Source organism: Eublepharis macularius, chromosome 17, assembly GCF_028583425.1.
Source record: "Eublepharis macularius isolate TG4126 chromosome 17, MPM_Emac_v1.0, whole genome shotgun sequence".
Classification (NCBI taxonomy): Eukaryota; Metazoa; Chordata; class Lepidosauria; order Squamata; family Eublepharidae; genus Eublepharis; species Eublepharis macularius.
In genome coordinates, this window is record NC_072806.1 from 36,232,410 (window position 1) to 36,251,721 (window position 19,312).

A 19,312-nucleotide genomic window follows, 5' to 3' on the forward strand; every position below is an offset into this window, starting at 1 on the left:
CAATATTAATTATTACAGCAGCAGCACTTAATTCATTTGATTAATTATTAAAAGCTAGACTACAGAGATGTCCCCAATTGAATCAACCCACTTTTAAATCATTATTTTTTAACGTAAGCCAGCATGGCGTCATGGTTAGAGTGTTGACAGAGACCTGGGAGACCCAGGTTTAAATCCCCACTCTGGTGTCGAAGATCCCTGAATGACTTGGGGTTAGTTACTTTCTCAGCTTAACTTATTTCACAGGGTGGCGGCTGTAAAGATAAAATAGAATAGGAGCGAATAATGTTGTAAGCTGCTTTGGGTCATCATTGGGGAGAAAATCAGGGAAGAAATACCTAAACAAATTAATTAATAAACTTAATAACTGCAGAGAGCAAGCACCATCTAGAAGAGGCATTTTCCATCTCTCACATGGGAAGAGATGATACTTACAGGGCTTTTTTTCAGCTGGAACGCGGTGGAACGGAGTTCCGGCACCTCTTGAAAATGGTCACATGGCCGGTGGCCCCGCCCCCTGATCTCCAGACAGAGGGGAGTTGAGATTGCCCTCCGTGCTGCTGGCGGCGCGGAGGGCAATCTAAACCCCCCTCTGTCTGGAGATCAGGGGGCAAGGCCACCAGCCATGTGACCATTTTCGCCAAGGGTGATTTAAACTTTTAAAAACTCCCCCCTTGTTCCAGCTGACCCAAAGTGACATCATTGTGCAGTCCTGGGAGTATGCGCACACTTTGCACATGCACATGCAGTACCAGGGGCACTCACCTTCTGCCAAGAGTTGCTCCTTGTGCTGGCAACCCACTGAGTCCCACCACCTCTTTTCCCAGAAAAAAAAGCCCTGAATACTTCTATGATGCAACACACAGCTACATCATTCAGAAACAAAGGATGCATTTGTTCTGCTTCAGCTGTGTTATTTTAATTCATATATGTAAATATACTGGATCAAAGACAGATAATTAAGCATGTTTAGTATTTATTTGTTTGTTTATACCCCATCTTTCTTCCCAAGGGGAGCAGCTTACATCACCCATCATTTTATCCTTACAACACCCCTGTGAGATAGGTTAGGCTGAAAGACTGACTGGTCCAAGGACACCCAGAGAGTTTTCATTATGGATGGGGATTTGAACCTGGGTCTCCTAGATCCTAGTCTGTCACTCTAACTAGCCATCCTGACTCCTTAATCAATCAATCAATCAATCAATCAATCAATCAATCAATCAATCAATCAATCAATCAATCAATCAATCAATCAGGCGCTAGCCTATTAATAATCACATTTCTGTTCTGTCTTCCTTTACGGACGCAGGGCGTGATTCCATTTTATCCTCACCAACAAGCTGCAAGGGTGGTTAAGGCTGGGAGAGAGAGACAACATCTCAAAATAAACCAGAAAAGGTCAAGCACTGACACCTTTCAGGGACTATGCCTGGTTATACGGGCTGCACGGATTTCAGATGCAGAACTATTTGGATTTTTTTCACACTTAAGATGCATACACGAAACTCAAGCGCTTGTGGAACAATTTTTCTGCTTTTGTTTTAAATGGGCATTGACATTTGCCTTTTGCTAACATACTTCTCCTACTGGACTCAGTTAGTATGAATTTCTTAAGGAATTTGCCATTTCAGTTTTCTTATTAATAGTGGAAATAGTAATTTATCGTTTCCAAAAAGGCCTGTAAAAATGGTCAAAAAGGTATTGCTCAATGGGATACTGAATACTTATACTGTGTTTGTATTCATTCTGTTTCCATCTGTCCACACATGTTAGAGACTACTGCAGATTGTTCAGCCAAAACATATCTGGTCTGTTATGAAATTGCATGTGAATACTTTCCTACAATATGTGTATCAATTAAAACATTTTTTTTAAATTTAGCGAAGAGACACAAAATTTGCCATGGACAACAACACCATGTGCAAGGATTTGAATCCAGGTCTCTCTGACTCTACCACTCTATGCATAGCAACCCAATACAGTGGCTCTTCTTAGCTATGATCAGATGATCTTGATCACCTCTTTATTCTAGAACCCCAGTCGCGCAGAGGCCCCCAGCCTGGTGGCAGAAGTCCAATTGTTCCAATCCAGAAGCCAGGCCACAGCCCGAGGCCGTTTGGAACCAAGTAAAAACACACTGGCTGCCTCATCTCACTTCACAATTGGTATACTACAGTTTGCAATATCTCCCGTGGCCTGCTGCAGCAATGGCACCAAAGCACAGTACACAACAGGCCAGAAGCCCCCCTTTTCTGGTAAGGTACCACAATAGTGAAAAGGGTAAGGATACTAGCATCTGGCCAGCAGGCTAAAGCATGCAACAGAAGCAACCAGCACAGAGGGCTTCCATCAAGGCCTGCAGACACTTTACCCCCAAAACTGGATCCGCACACATCTGAGAAAATGATTCCCAAGAATATGAAACTGGGCAGGGAAAGGGGGGAGAATCAACAGGGATCTCCCTAAAGAGAGATGAAGAGGGATTAGTAATGCCCGTATCTGGCATGCAAATTGCCTCCGACGGGAGCAATGTACAAAAGTAACCACTCAAATTAGAGGAGGAAGACATTCTCATATGCAATTCAATCCCAAGAATCTGTCCTGTCTGTACGGAAGAGGAAGCGTAAAACCAACCGACTGGCACTGCAGCTCCACTGGAGACGGCGGAAATGGAGTTCAGCTGGGTTACTCCTAGCAGCCCTTGCCAAAGGAAGCAGGCAAAGGTGGCTGGAAGGTCTTTCCTGTCAGATGTGGAATTCGAACACAGATCTTCCATATCCTAGTCCAACTCTCCCTCCACTATACCACAATAGCTCCCCCATGGCTTTTTATGAGCTGCCTGATTAAAGTTGATTGTGTTTTGTTATGTGTTTAGATTGTAACGGCCTTTGGCTGTAGGCAATAAACTTATCTACTACCATATTGATTAAAGTTGATTTGGTTTTGACTTGGATTTTAGCCTCCTATGTTTTATACAATAACTGTTCTTATTGTTCACCATTTTGGGAGGCATCTGGCCAAAAGGCTGGGCGGAAATTTCAAAATGTGGAAAGGGAAAAAAAGACCTGCATGTACCCACAGCCCATTTAGCCACAACAAGTTCAGCACCATTGGCTGATTTGAGGGATTCTGATTGGTGACGTGTTGCCCCTGCTGGAGCACTGCCCCTTGTCAGATGCCCGGCCATGTGGCACAGCAACCACTTTTGCAGGACTGCTTCCCATCCCTCACTCCAGGACAAAACACAGCATAACCTTGATAAGCTACAGTACAGCCCCGCCCGAGCAAATGTCATTCCTTCGCCCCCTTCCTGTCTGATTAGCATTCTCAAAGGCTCTGTGCCCATTCGGATCCCTCCTAATAGCCTTGCTGTGCCACTCCAGAAAGATTAATATCGTGAATTAATAATTATAATGCTCCTTTAAATGGTGGGGATGGTGCTCGCTGTTCCAACTCGCGTGATTGCTCCTACGTTATGGCTTTGAGCTCATTTGCTGTGACAAGAGGCATCTGGAGCAGACAGCGAACCTCACTCAACTCCAGCTTCGCACAGACCATGGGTTTAAAAAGGAACGAGGCCTGGAGAACCCGTGCAAAAGGACTGCCGTTATAGGGAGGAGATTCCAGGCCATTATGGAAATATTAAAGTGAAGGGGGGGGGGTGTACAGGCACTGTTCTGTTCACATCACCCAGTAAGAAATACATCAGCCCTTCTAGTGGTCTGATCAATGAGTGCAAAACTCTACCAGAAACAACTGATCTCCCAACATATCGACAGACCTCTAGTCATCCCAAACATGCCAAACAATTCATTGTCTACAGCCAAGCTCTACGCTATAGCCACATCTGCTTCAGTCCCTGTGACACAGACTCTCGCCTATATGATCCACAACAGAGATTTCTGGAACTACAGTTCCCACTGGATGTAGCAAGAAAGCAGATCATCAAAGCTAGAATGATACAGAGGGTTGACTGGCTATACGATAAGCCCAAACAAAACCACAGAACACCACTGGTAGTCACATACATTTCCCAGCTCAAACCAGTTAAATGCATCATTAGTGACCAGCAACTTTTGCGGGGCAATGATACCGCTCCCTCACAGGCATCGAGAGGTAAACCTTTTCTTACCCACTGACCTTAAACAACTCCTCACCCGCAACAATACACTTCCCAACATGGACACAAACTCTGAGACTAGGACCAGCAATAAACCAAGATGCCAACTCTATAGTCTCTATAGTCACTCCAAGCACACAATTGCTGGACCTAACACCATCAGCTATACCAGGGGTGGCCAAACTTGCTTAATGTAAGAATGTAGAATAAACGTCAGATGTTTGAGAGCCACAAGATATGATGCACTGAAGTGACTTCAGATGAGGAGGTGGGTTTGGGGGAGTGTCCTGAAAGAGACATCACAGGAAGGGGTGGGTTTTGGGCACAGTATGCTGGAAGTGACATCATCAGAAGGGGTGGAGCTTAGGAAGAGCCATCACGTGACTTTTGACTTGGAAGGCTTCACCCTCAAAGTTCCCAGATATTTTCTGAGTCACACCTGGCAACCCCAACATTTTTAGTGAAAATATGAAAGACATGGAAAGAAAAGAGGAAAGGGAGGGAGGGAGGGAAATAAACTAGACTAAAATAAAACGTATGGCCACGGCGATACTCAGAGACCTCCAGGAGCCGCATAGTATGTCTAGAAGAGCCACATTTGGCTCCCGAGCTGCAGTCTGGCCACCCCTGAGCTACACCATCTCAGATTCATTCACTCGTTCATCTTCCAGCGTTGCATGTGGCACCAAGTGTCAGCAGTGCCCTTCAGCTCTTTATACTGGACAAGCAGGCCAGTAGTCCCTTTGCAAAAGAATGAATGGACATCAATCTTGATATAAAAAAATCACGACTTTCAAAAACCAGTGGGAAAACATTTGCACCTCCCAAGACAATCCATCATGATTTAAGAATAGCAGTTCTCAAGCAAAAAAACTTCAAAGGGAAATTACAATGCAAGATTGTTGAAATTGAGGTTATTTGCAAATTTGGAACAACTCTGCAGGGTTGAATCGGGACATAGGATTTTTCTTACATTACAGATGCTAATTTTCTGCTTTTCACACCCCGGCTCTATCAAGCTAATTACAACATGCATTACACCTAGCTTCCTAACACTCTAATTTGCAATACCCCACCCTCTGCCTGGATTATAAACACTCCTTCCTTCCTTTTTCCACTCTTTGTATCTAATGAAGGGAGCTTTGACTCTCAAAACTTACACCCTGGAAAACTTGCTGGTCTTTAAGGTGTTATTGAACCTGGATCTTGCTCTTCAACTACAGACCAACACAGATGCCCACCTGAAACTTGCACTTAGTTTGTTATTTCTTTTAAAAAATATATACAAAAAATCAAATGCCCATTAAACTACTTTTTTTTCTAATCTGCGTTAATTCTTCCCATTCCTACCCCTGAGAATGCTAACATTTACTGTTTGTTTGTTTGTAAAACATACATGCCTCTCCAGAGAATTACTTGAGGTGGCTTACAAACCGAAAAAATGAAATGAGTCATTAAAAAACAAAACGAAGACAAAGCCACGAAAAACAAGCAAGCGTATGAAACCAGCTGGTTGGGAAGGCAGAGATCTTGAAGGACGTCATGCTTCCCACTTCCAGCGGCGTTCTTCTGACCCTTGCAGACTCAGTTACGAGCCGTGGGGTTCGATTGGATCCAGCACTACTGCTAGAAAAGCAAATTAAGAGGGCTGCAAGAAACGCTTTCCACAAACTTGGCCTAGCCCGCCGATCTGGCCACCTGGATCCATGCCATGGTAGCATCAAGACTTGACTACTGCAATGCACTCTACATAGGGCTCCCCTCAAAGTTAACTCAGAGACTCTAGTTGGTGCAGAACCCTGCAGCTCGGCTAGTATCAGGAGCTAGGAGAACCATGAAGCTTACTCCCATTCTGCAGTCTTTCAACTGGCTTCCTATCAGTTACCGAGACCAATTCAAGGTATTGGCTGTCACCTACAAAGCTCTCTACAGCCTGGGTCCGTCTTATCTACAGGACCGCCTCTCTCTATATATTCTTCCACAGCAACTTCACTCATTTGAACAGCGCCTTCTGCAGATACCACCCTTCACATGGACAAAATCAGCAGCTGCCCATACACGCGCATTCTCTGTGGTGGCCTCCGCTTTATAGTACAGCCTACCTGAAGAGGTCAGGAAAGCGCCCACTCTCCTGGCCTTCCGTAAGCGACGCAAAACTGAATTGTTCAAGAGGGCTGTTTGCTCAGATGGGAGGGCTGTTCTGTAAGGAAGTGGCCTCAATAGATTCGTCAGTAAAGAGGTAAGGAGGGACCAAAGTCTTCACTACTATTTCTGTAAACAGTGAGGGTCTATAGAGTTTACTCGTATTGCTGTAAATGATGAGGGACCATCGACTTCCCTACTATGGCTATAAGTATGATCTTACTGGGTAGTTTCTATGTTGTTTAATATATCAGCCATGGGATTTGTCTGTATACTGTTTCAACGCTGTTAAGTCCTGATATTGATTGTACTGACTTATGCCATGTAATCCGCCTTGAGTCTCAGTGAGAAAGGGGGACTATAAAAAAGAAAGAAAGAAAGAAAGAAAGAAAGAAAGAAAGAAAGAAAGAAAGAAAGAAAGAAAGAAAGAAAGAAAGAAAGAAAGAAAGAAAGAAAGAAAGAAAGAAAGAAAGAAAGAAAGAAAGAAAGAAAGAAAGAAAGAAAGAAAGAAAGAAAAGAAAAGAAAAGAAAAGAAAAGAAAAGAAAAGAAAAGAAAAGAAAAGAAAAGAAAAGAAAAGAAAAGAAAAGAAAGAAAGAAAGATTTCCTTTTGTCAGTCCTGAATCTACTGCCCATCAAGTTAATTGGATGACCTTGAGTTTTGGGAGAGGCAAAAAAGTTCTCTCTGTCCACTTTCTCTATCACAGGCATAAATTCATAAACCTCTATCATATCCCCCCTTAGTCATCTTTTTTCTAAAGGGAAAAGTCCCAGACTCTTCAGCCTTTCCTCATAGGAAATCCTATGTTTAAGTAAAGCCATTCTGAGAGTTTGCAGGACTAACCTGATGAGAACAAATTAATAGACACTCTAAAAAGCCTGGAACTACCAGGCAGGCTTTGAAACAGAGCGGAGTAGATTTAAGCTTCTAAGCAACACCTTAAAATATTTTGTTTTCCAATTTTTAGATCTATATCTATACATGCACATATATGTATATGTTTGAAACGTCTTCACTTTCTACTTTTAAGAAGAAAAAAGGAGCAAATTGAGATTTGCACGTTCTCAAATTCTGACAGTACAACAGACAGCAAGTATCCTGGATCTCATTCCAAACAGTCTTGTTCTAAACCAATTGATGGGGAAAGATGCTAAGGAGGGAAGAAGGGGGGATGGTCACAGAAGAAATATGGACAGAAAGTTGTTTGTTTAAGACAAAAAGAAAGAAAGCAAAAATTGTGGTGGGACACCTCAGCTATGCAAAAGTTTCTATTAAATTTTTAGACAAACAATCTCCATGTCCTTTTCCCCGCCCTTCCTCCCACCCACCCACCCCCAATTCTGCCTGGGGGCTGTATGCTATTTCTATGCAAATAACAACCTCGTGGTTTATATCTTATTATATCCACCCGAGCTGCAGCGACGTGACCCGAGACGTGTGAGAGAGGCAGGCAGAGAAGAGAGAGAGACAGAGACAGAAAGGGGGTGGGAAGACTGAGAAGATGCTCGCTGGAGTGTGAAAAAATATTGTCAGGAACGAGGGGCAAAACACACACGCGCTCACCACTATTGCCAGGATAACGTGTTTATTTCAGTAACTCTCCCTCCCTATGTGTACAACCGGCGTCTTTTAAAATTCATTGGGCATCAGACGATCATGCGCTATCCATCTGCCATCCCAGTGCCATTTGCATTTCATGCCTCCTGGCTTTTGATGTGCTGATACTTTGATGCAGTTGGGAGATGTGCATTATCATTATTTCAATTTACGGGGTGGGGAGGAGGGTCAATGGGCTTGGTGCGATGTGCCCACATAGGCACACTCTTTCACTCACACGCAAGCAAGACAAGAATGTTGTTGCAGCTTCTCCACTCTGGTTGCTGATGCTGAAAGGGGAAGAAGGGGGGGGGCTCCAGGGTCAGAAGCGGCCCTGCATGAGCACCCCGGGGCCATCCCAGCTCGGCCGCTTTGGTGCCACTGCAGCAGGGTTCCTTTGGCAAGGAGCTGTTCAGCAAATGACTTCAACTTATTCACAAAGATCAAGAGAGAAACTTCCATATACAATTCTGCCTTGCGTGGATGAGTCCCTCCCCCCCCCATCACACACACACTGCTTCTTTGCTCCGTTTTGGGGTGTATTTTTTTTTTTTTGCCTTAATAGGCTTTTTTTAAAAAAATAAAAAACGGCAAAGGGGACCTTTCAATGGGCCTGCAAAGAAACATCTGCTTTATTACACTATGGAGTTAGAAAATATTAACATTGAAAAAACAACAAAATATGTAATAAATCTACCAGCAAAGACACACACATTCCCTTTGATAAAATTGAAAAATATGTTCTTAAAAAGAGCAGGAAAAATATAACCGATGGAAACAACGCTGTTTTGAACTCTCTGTTTTAGGCCCTCAAAACCTTCTGGAAGAAAACAAAGATGATGCCTAATGGAACAAGTTGAACCTGCTTAGAGGGAGTTCTACAATCAACTGGGCCACTGGAAAGGAGGCCTTTCCTCCATGTAACCCACAATACCTCTGACGGTGGGAACATCAGATGACCTGAACATGCTGATAGGCTCGATATGGTCCTACACACATATATGGCTTGATACTTTAAATAGTAGTGTCCAGTAGCACCTTTAAGACCAACCAACTTTATTGTAGCATAAGCTTTCGAGAACCACAGCTCTCTTCGTCAGATGCATCGTCGGTTTTCGAGAACCACAGCTCTCTTCGTCAGATGCATCGTCGGTTTTCGAGAACCACAGCTCTCTTTTTCAGATGCATCATCAGAACCACAGATGCATCTGACAAAGAGAGCTGTGGTTCTCGAAAGCTTATGCTACAAATAAGCTGGTTAGTCTTAAAGGTGCTACTGGATTCTTTACTATTTTGCAACTACAGACTAACACGGCTAACTCCTCTGGATCTATGCCAATGACAATGACGATAGGCAGGCAGAACACGGACACCTAAGAAGGCACAGCAGCAATGGCTTTCTCCAAAAGAGGGATATGGCAAATTCCACAGGGAACATCTAACTAGGCACTACCCATAGTGATGCCATGATTCTGCTGTGTGCTGGTGTAGGTCCAAGGCTTTCCTTTTTCTTTCGCCCCATCCTCTCCTTCACGCTGGCTACCGTATTTCCCCATGACAACACATACGTGCAGGCAAAAAAAATGGTGTATCTAACATTTTTACCTGTTTAAATGCCATGGTTTGAAGCTGGAATCTAGCCTAGTCAGTTACCATGGACTGCACATGCTCAGTCGTGACCAAAGCAGAGTCTTCAGTAGCCCCTCCCCTGCTGCCTGGGAGGAAGGGGCAGGAAAAGTTCCTTAATGGAAGGTGCTCCTACCTCTTGCCCAGGTCACCAGGGGCACCTCACAGCCTGGGGCCTTCTGTGTACAAGCCAGTGTGGCTAATCTCTCTCTCTCTCTCTCTCTCTCACACACACACACACACACACACACACACACAAGCATACTTATGCAACAGCACCAAAGGACAAGCTTCCCTCCAGGGCTTTTTTTCTGGGAAAAGAGGTGGTGGAACTCAGTGGGTTGCCAGCACAGGACCACACAATGACGTCACTTTGGGACATCTGGAACACGGGGGGAGTTTTTTACCGTTTAAATTGCCCTCAGGGGGGGGGAATGGTCAGATGTCTGGTGGCCCCGCCCCCTGATCTCCAGACAAAGGGGAGTTTAGATTGCCCTTCGCGCCGCTGGAGCGGCGGGGAGGGCAATCTCAACTCCCCTCTGTCTGGAGATGAGGGGGCGTGGCCACCAGACATGTGACCATTTTCAAGAGGTGCCGGAACTCTGTTCCACCCCAGCTGAAAAAAAGCCCTGCTTCCCTCTCCTGCCCTGCTGCAGGATACCAGAAGAGTAAAGCCCAAACCCACCGACCTTGATGACATTGCAGCGTTGCAAGCATTCGGATTAGATTGCCACCCAAAGAAAGGAAATAAATGTGACGTCTCCCCTCCACCCTCTCTCCCTCTCTCTGTCCGTAATTCAAGGGCAAATTGTTTCTCTCCTCTGCACACAAGAAGCCGGGCTCTCGAGCATAAATCTCAAACAGCTGCTGCCTAGGTGGCGTAGTGATTTAAGAGCCTTGGCCTTTGACTCTCGCTTCCAACCCTGTTTAAAACCTAAAGTGGGATGGGTTTGAGGTTGGGGCAATTTCATCCCCGGAGGACAATTCATTCACATACAGAAATGCAGGCCTCCAGCAAGCCAGACTCCCCCCCCCCCCCCGCACTTGTTCTTAGCACAGGGAAGGGCCATCACCCAGAGAAACAGAGGCTGGGGCACTGGCAGGAATAGGCAGAGGGACAGGCGTCAAGCCTAAATAAATTCAATTATCAGTCTGGATTGGGCAACTGGTTTATCTGCCCGTTATCATAAATATCACAACAGTATAATAATGCCACCACCAAAGTTATTGAGCATTAACAGAATGTTTTCCCCCCAATGTTCAAAGTGCATCGGGTTGGTTCACAAGCAACGTCAAGCCAACTGTTTGGTGCTATGGGAACGTAAGAACATAGGAAGAGCCCTTCTGGATCACACCCGTGTTCCATCCAGTCCAGCCTCCTCTCACAGGGGTCAACCAGTTGCCCTAGAGGGCCAACAAACGGCATAAAAGCCAAAGCCCTCCTGATGTCACCTCCTTGGACTGGAATCCAGAGGTTTACAGCCTCCAAATATGGAATACGGTATAAGCTCTGTGTTCACATTCTCCCTCCTCCCTTCCAGTGTTCAATTTAGTTTGCTGCTTCCTGTTTAGCACAAACCGTAAGATGCTCTTACAACTCAACTGGCAAGCTTTCAAGTCCAGACTTGCAAATCCCAGTGTGGGGAGGAAACATAAACTGTAGTTTGCCAGTGCAAGTGTAAACTATGGTTTGCACATAACAGGAAACAACTACTTAGAGGAAGCATGTGAGGAGAGGGAGCAAGGCTCCTCTAGCAGCAAACCATAGTTTGGCATTGTGTTTGAACCAAGACATGCTCTTACTACTGCAAACAGTCAGGAATAGCTTGCATTGAAGGTGTCTTAGTAAATTCATGGCGGAGAAACCAGGAACTATTTCATTGGCAGGTCTGTCAGTATGCTACGCTGCCTAACAAAGCAAAGAAGGTCATTCCTGCCTCTGTGTATGTCCCGGCTCCTTCCAGTACTATAATAACAGGAAGAGACAAGCATCTCACTGATCCTTATAATACAAGGTCTTTCATAATATGAGGATTGGCCCTTGAGTAACAAAGAGGACAGATGTCATTCGGCAAACCACAAACCTATATGCTTATTCATGCCCCACCATGGCCTTGGGTAGCCATGGGGACAGGCCAGGGTGAACGTGAAGCTTCTGATATTTATTTAGCCAATTTTTACCCGGCCATTCTCCCCAACAAGGACCCATGTCATATATGCATGTCTGCATATCTGCCATGAATGTATGCTGCTTTCTGTACTGGTCCTCTGAGGGCATGAGAAGTTTCTTATTGATGTTAAGCCAGTAGGTTATCTCACAAGTATTTACTTTCTCTTTCCCCACTGTTTCCAGAAGTGTCCTTGAATGCCGGCTGTGGCCAGCTCGAAATGCATCTTTCTTGGGAACTGAGATGATTTCATTCTTTGTTCTGTCTCGCCTAAACCTTGCTTCTCCCTGACAACCCCCCTGGCTCTTTCGCACCCAAAAACTTTAACGGCCCTTATCCTGATGGCAGGAACGTTCCCTATAACTAACATCACCAACCCCAGTTACGTCACTTCTGCCAATTCACTTGTCTGAGCACCTTGATGGATCTCTAATAAAGTTCCTTCAACCAATACACCTGTGTGATTCCTGTGGAGAACTTGGGGGATTCTACCTGCCAAGCTCTGACAACCCAAAGCAGCTTACATCATTCTCCTCTTCTCCATTTTAGCTGCACAACAACCCTGTGAAGTAGGTTGTGCTGAGAGTGTTTGACTAACTCCGAGGTCGCCAAGCAAGCTTCCATAGCAGAGTGGGGATCCAAGCCTCGGTCTCCCAGATCGCAGTCTGACTCTAACTCCCACATTACACCGTGGGAATCAGACAGAGGTATTAAGAATTAAACACCCCAGATTCGGTTTCATTTTCCCAGCCATGTCGGACGCTCCTCTCCGCAGGTCCAGGAGGAAACGTCCGAGCAGCCTGACCGGGCGGTTGACTCGCGAGGGTTAACCCCCAGGACTCCCAGTGAGGGAGCAAGGGTCCGGAGCGCGGCGGGAAGAACCCCCCGAAAGCAATGCAGGGGGTAAATTGCCCGTTTGCTCCAACGGAGGCCGGCAGACTTGCGCAGCACATCGCGTGCAGCCGGGCCATGGAGAACGGCAATAAGCAGATTTAAGGTGAAAACCTGTAAGTAAGCAAATCCCTTCTGATTTCTAAGCGTATGTGAAGGATTGGTGGGAGTTGAAGCTAAGAAGGTGCGGATTTCTTCCCCTTCACGGAGTTTCGGAACTTAGCTGGTGCCCCGCCCCCCCTAAGATGGCGACGAAAAAGCAGAGCCCTGCAATGAGTAAATCGGTGATGGCGATGTTACAGGGGAAGGGGGAAACTTTGGAAGAGACGGTAAGACGAGCAGTCTTTGAAGCTGTGCAGCCCTTTGTAGCGAAGTTAAATGAAATGGGGCAAAAGGTTGATTCAGTGGAAAGCGAAGTGAAAACCATTAAAGAAACAGCGTCTGGAGCAGAGCAGTCTGCACACGAAAACGTAGTACTCATGAAAGCAACAAGTAAAGAAGTGAAGCTCTTGGAGAATCAAATAATAGGATTACAAGTGGACCGTGCCCAAACGGTACTGCGTCTTCAGAATGTAAAAGAGGAGCAAAGTGAAAATTTAAAAGATTTGGTGTCGGGACTTTTGGCGTCATTCGCAAAGGCAACTAAAGAAGAGTTAAAAAGCGATATTTTGGAAGTCCGGCGAACATCTTCAAAGTATGTAATGAAGCGTCAGCTGCCTCGCGAGATCATTATTGACTTTTCATCTAAGAAGACGCGGGACACCATCATATAATTCGTACAATGTGGACTTGGATTATTTGGGCAACAAGGTTAAAATATTGAAGGATGTTCCATTTCTGGCTCGTAAAAGAAGATTTAAGTATAAAAGACTTGCGGCTTTCCTGAGGAAATGTGATGTAAAATACAAATGGTTGTTTCCGGAAGGCGTCTGGTTCAGATATAAGGATCAAACCTACAAGATTACATCGGAAGTACAGCTGACAGACTTTTTGTTCAACCATCAGGAGTTTCAGCAAGAAGAAAGTTCAAAGTCTGAAGGGGAAAGTGGGGGGGGAGGAGAGAACGAGCGCAGCTATTGTAGCTGCGCAGAGAGAACTAAGACCGAGACGCGGGGGGGGGGGGGGGGAAGAAGACCTGATCCTGAATATAGTCTGTATTGTATAAGATCTACCAATCTGATAGCATATTAGAAAGTTAACTTTAAAGAAAAATTGCAGCATGAAGGGAATACAAGACATGTAGAGTAGTGTGCGTTTTTTGTTCATATGTTGCTCTTCCCTTTTCCCCAGTCCCCCCTTTTTCCCTTATATCTTTGTCGTCTTTTGTAGTTTTCTATGTTAGATATTAAAAATAAAAAATTTTGCAAAAAAAAAAAAAAAGAATTAAACACCCCAAACAAGTTATCACAACTTCTTTTAAAAACCAGATAAAGTCACAAGATTTTTACAAAAAACAGTGCTGAGTGTATGTACCAAACGCATGATCGTCCTGGAAACAAACATTTTTTAAAAAACAACACTTTCATCCCAATTACTCTCTATGCTGAAAACACAACAACAAAACCAAATACAATAAACACATAAGCACTGCAAAAGAACCCAAATGCCTGAAATGACAAAAAGAAACTGGACATCTTTGGGGGGAGGTTGTCCCCTAAAAATGGAGCAACCAGCATGAGAGATGTTAATGTCTGCAGCAGAAGAAATCTGGAACAGGGCTCGGAAGGATGACCTAAAGAGACAAGTGGGCCTCATACAGGAAAATGTGCTCCTCCCAAAAATACTAACACTATGACTTTTTAACTATTTATTTGTTCGGAGCACCTATGTGTTGTTTTCAAAGCACCTTGCAACTATTTAAAAGAAAGCAAGATTTAAAAAATTTAGACTAGCATAAAGAATACTTTGCCCTAGGAGACGAGGGTAACTGAAGAAATGATCGATTATGAGACAAATCTGTTTGGTAGTCGAGATGATCCCTGCACATCCACTCGCAGGGGACCACACAGCTTGGCCACTACCTGGGGACAGGATGAAGGCACCACTTTGGTGGGACTCCCTCTCCCATTGTGCAGATGTTTAGGTCTCAGGTGAAAATAGGTATTGTTTACCTAGGCATCTGACAGAATTTAGTTCAGAATCTACAGTTAAATTCAGCCTGCTCCATCCATGAGAGATTTATTATGGTTTGTTTTTATATTGATTTCTTGATTTGAAAAGAGTGCTGTAGACCATCTTAAGAGTATTAGTTAAGCAGGGTAGAAATACTTAAATAAATAAAAATAAAATGAAAAAGCAATGAGAATAAACAAATCAAAATTGAATAAAATGTGTAAAATCATGCATTTATCCCAATCACCACCTTAAAATCCAGTATCAGCTGAAATAAAAAAGAAACAACAGCTGGCAAACACCAGTATGCTAATTTAAAGAGCTGTACCAGACATTTCTCTATGGAAAAGGCGCTTTAAAATGTGATCGCAGTCCTACTGTTTATTGGATGTCTTATTCTGTCCAAATTGTTTTTATATTTTGTAATCCAACTGGAGCCTCAGTGAGAAAGGCAGCCTATAAATGAAGCAAGCTAGCAAAAAGCGGGGGGGGGGGGGGACTCTCTGTGGATAGCTTATTTAGGAATATTAGACAGAAGATGGCCATGTCTTTCTATGATGGCCTGAACTGGTTTATATGTATTGTAAGTTACTTACTCCAGTAGCTTATTTAGGGCCAACACAGAAAAGGTCCTGCTCCTACCCACCTCTGATATTTCATCTCTACACAAATCCCTACAATTCAAGATAGATCGTTCCACCAATTCTGAATGGGCAGGGCTCTCCCTGGCAGCTGGTGATTTCTGGCCCTCGTCACCCGTTCCTTCAAAGAAGGTAGCAATCCAGCCTTTTTCTCACCCTAGTGAGGGTATCAATGATGCCGCCTGTTAACCAATTAATTAATCTACCACCAGTGAGCCAATTTCTTGCTGGTCACCCATCACCAACTAAGCTGGGCAAAAGTCTGAATTGCAAAGAGGTGGTATTTATCAATCCAGTCAAATTTGGCTACGCAGACCAAAAAGTAGGCCAACTTCCACCAATAAGCATCGGAGGTGAGGGGTGGGGGGGAAGACCTCATTCCAGATTTAAAAACATGGGAGAATACACTTACTTTGTTAAGGGCTCCAGCTCCAGTCAAGATGATATGTGAATTTTCCACTTGGATCGTCCTCTGGCCCAGCCGGACAAGGTAGGCCCCAATTCCGATCGCCCGACAAGTCACCTGAAAGAGGAACGGCGTCTGCTTCATTTCCGTAGTGCTGAAATTTGGCGAGAACTGAAAGGACCGACGTGCCTGCAACAGGGTTCTGGGACTGATCCAAACCCCAAATCCTAATCTACCGGAGGAGGACTCCCTTCTACGTCTCTGGACGATTTATTGCTCTTGCCTCACCTCTTTGCAATTTTTCATTTTATTAGGCTGGGGAACTGTGCACAGTGAATTGGTTCATTCAGTTATCCCCAAATGCAGACTAATTATCAGAATTACTTATCCTGAAAGGAAACTCCACACTCGCATCTCTGTACGAGTTACTGCTCTGGTCAAATGTCTGTGAGGCTAGAACCTTGGGCTGCTTCTTGGATATTATATACGATAGTGGAACAACCAAATGGATTTGACCCTTAGAAATCCTACAGCAGGAAAAAGCTACAGGCAGAGGGGCACTGGGGGTCAAAATCCAGCCTGCCAAAGGCTTGCCATACTGCCTGTAATCAGCCACTACCCCAACAGATTTCTCCACAAACAGACACTAGTTTGCAGCTCCGGCACACACATTTTGATGATTGCAGGTATGTTCAACTTTCTACCAATGAATGGAGGCGGCTGTGTAAAATCTCTTGCCTTGTGTAATAGGAGGTTCTGCAATAAGGGAAGACACAGGCAACCAGCCGTGAGCAGCTGAAATAAAAGAAGGGCTCTGGCCAAGAAGAGCTTTGCCTGTGCTTCAGCTAGCAGGGACAGAAGACAATGGACTGAGCCAGAGTTTCACGGTTAAAAACATGGATTACCAGGTTGATAGTGATAATTTCTTCGTATGCCAATGACGATTCTCCCGCAATCATGCCAGATCCCCGAAGGTTCTCCGTTCCAAGACCTTCTTCCTTCCCAATAATATCTGTAATTTTGTACCTGAGGAAAAGAGGAAGAGAGGGGTCATGGGATTATAGCTCTAAATTCTTGGAGAAACAGCACAGTGTAGAGCCAGAATGTCAGCTGCCGCAGAGCCACAGTTGACATGATTTCTTATAGCAATGTGATCCAAAGGCCACACACAATTCTTAACAGGACTATGAGTGGCAAATGAGTGGCTGGATTCAGACTGAGACAAGCTTCGTTCACTTATAGTTCTTGAGCACATACACACAATACACACACACACACACACACACACAGTGGTGTCCCCCATCTCTGTTGTGGGCTCATGAGCAAAGTCACACTTTATTGTGGCTGATTTTGTGCACTCAGCAGGGTTTATATTCCCAGTCTTGGCTTCAGTCTATTTTCCAGGCTAGATCTACCCATTTAGGACATCTGTCTCCCGCCAAGCATCTCTGCTTCTCTAACCACAATCCTCTGAATTAGACTAGGCTGAGAAACAGGTGACTGGCACAGGTAAGCCTCAAACAAACCTTAAAGGGGGAAATAAATCTACAACCAATATACCCAACAAATCAAAAACGGGTGAGGAACAGATTGTATATGTTGTTGTCATAGATTTTATCTATTCCTCAGCCTTCTTTGGTTTATTACATGACAGCTTCACGGCAAAGGAGGAATTTTAATCTGCATCTCCTCAGCCCTAGACCAACATTTTCACCACTATGTGACGCGAGACTTGGCGTGCAAAACTCTTCCACAATGGCACAAACCTTCCCCAGAGGCTCCTGCCACTAACCACCCACTTCCTTTGTTCCCGGTATCAGTCTGGTCTCATGTCAGGCCTGCTCTTTTTGTATTGCCAACAAGAGGAATGATTGGCCTAAAAGCTCTCCCTTCCATCAACCCACCCCAAACAACAGATCATGAAAAGCATCTCCTGGCTTCAGTACATAGCGAAGAGGCTTTTCTCCCTCCAATTAGTTTAGCCTCTGTACAAAGTGTCTCAGTAAACACCAATGCGACCCGAAGGGTAAATGTGTGCATCTGGCTGCAAGTTTGTCCAAGTAGGGTTCCTGCTCTGCAACACTTGCTCAGTGGCCTTGGTGGGGGGGGGGTCGCATGCCCCTTCAGTCAGGATTGCACAGGGCTCCACTATGCATAAAGAGCTCTGCTTCACTGTGAGGATATATGCACCAAGTCATGTGCACAGAGAGACTCCCAGTGTGGGTGCAGACTGGAAGAAGCTCCCCTTGAGTGCAGCAAAAACTGCTGCGCAAGACCTCAGCTCCTCCATGCCCCACAGGAACAAGGAAACTTCTTGCTCGTCATTGATTTCTCGTCTGTAATAGTGGGAATGATAACGACTTATTTATTAGCTGCATTTATATCCATGCTTCCTTCTGTCTGAGAAGTCTGGCAGACTATATGGAGGGCCAAGGAGCTCTACCAACCCGGCATAGACGACATCCAGCCTGGATTAGCTTCAGTAGGTTGGCTGTATCATGGGGCTGCCAACCATACCTGGAATGCCCATTGAACATACTTTTGTAAGGTTCAATTCAGCTCACCACCGGCAGAACATCCAGAATACTTAACGTGGTGCTCGGAGAGAGGATCTGTTTTAAAAGCCCAGGGGTTTCGCTTACCTGGATTCTCCTTCATCTTCAACATGCTCACAGTGTACTGAGTTCAAGGCACTGACTTTCTTATAATCCTGCGGAGTCAGGTACAAATATTTGAACCCCTAGGGGGGAAAATGAGATAACAAGTAAACCCCTGTGATTGGGTTGCTGGAAGAGAATCATTGCTATATATTAGAGCCAGTTTGGTGTAATGGTTAAGAGCGGCAGGACTCTAATCTGGAGAGCCAGGTTTGATTCCTCACTCCTCCTCTTGAAGCCAGCTGGGGGACCTTGGGTCAGTCACAGCTTCTCGGAGCTCTCTCAGCCCCACCCACCTCACAAGGTGATTGTCATGAGAATAATCATAACACATTTTGAAACCGCTCTGAGTGGGCGTTAAGTTGTCTTGAAGGGCAATATATAAATTGAATATTGTTGTTGTTACATTCACAACAGTGAAAGGAGAGTGAAAAGTTTTCCCATTTCCTTCAGTGGCCTCCACTATGGGGATAAAAAAAATCCACACTATTGGGACACCTAGGGTAAGACCGGGGGGCTGGAGAAAAATCTACAAGTTTTTTTTTTTAAGAAGGATTTTTAAGAGCCCAGAAAAGTAAAAAAAACAAAAACCTGTTTGGGGGGGAATTGGGGTTGCTGTAGCCCTCAATTCACCATAGTCAAGGTGTCCAGGAAAAAAGGTAAGGAAGATGCTGTTTAAATGGCTCTATGGCCAGCAAGCAAGTTTAAAGACGTTTTCCCTAACCTTATTTATTTATTTATTCAATTTATTGTCTGCTCTCCCTGCACACAGGCTCAGAGCAGATCACATCCAGATTAAAATGCAATAGTGTACAGTATAACAATTAAATATAGAACGTGTAAAATTAAAACATTTAAAACTGGCAGCATAAAAAGTCCATAACACACTCTCAGCAGCTCATTGCACAGTCCCACATAATTGTTGGGCCCATGGTGGCCGATGGCAAACAG

At 44.6% G+C, this 19,312-nt stretch overlaps 1 protein-coding gene across 2 annotated transcripts in view; it reads right to left on the reverse strand.

Moving 5' to 3' along the window:
• The window catches only part of ACACA (acetyl-CoA carboxylase alpha), a 297,390-nt gene that overhangs the window by 72,361 nt on the left and 205,717 nt on the right, over window positions 1–19,312 (reverse strand). For both annotated transcript variants that reach the window (XM_055001998.1, XM_055001997.1), the window contains 3 exons: window positions 18,347–18,444; window positions 16,610–16,730; window positions 15,711–15,821 (listed from right to left, as the gene is read on the reverse strand). In XM_055001998.1, coding sequence (XP_054857973.1) covers window positions 15,711–15,821; window positions 16,610–16,730; window positions 18,347–18,444 — 330 coding nt within the window. The remainder of the gene's footprint in view (window positions 1–15,710; window positions 15,822–16,609; window positions 16,731–18,346; window positions 18,445–19,312) is intronic.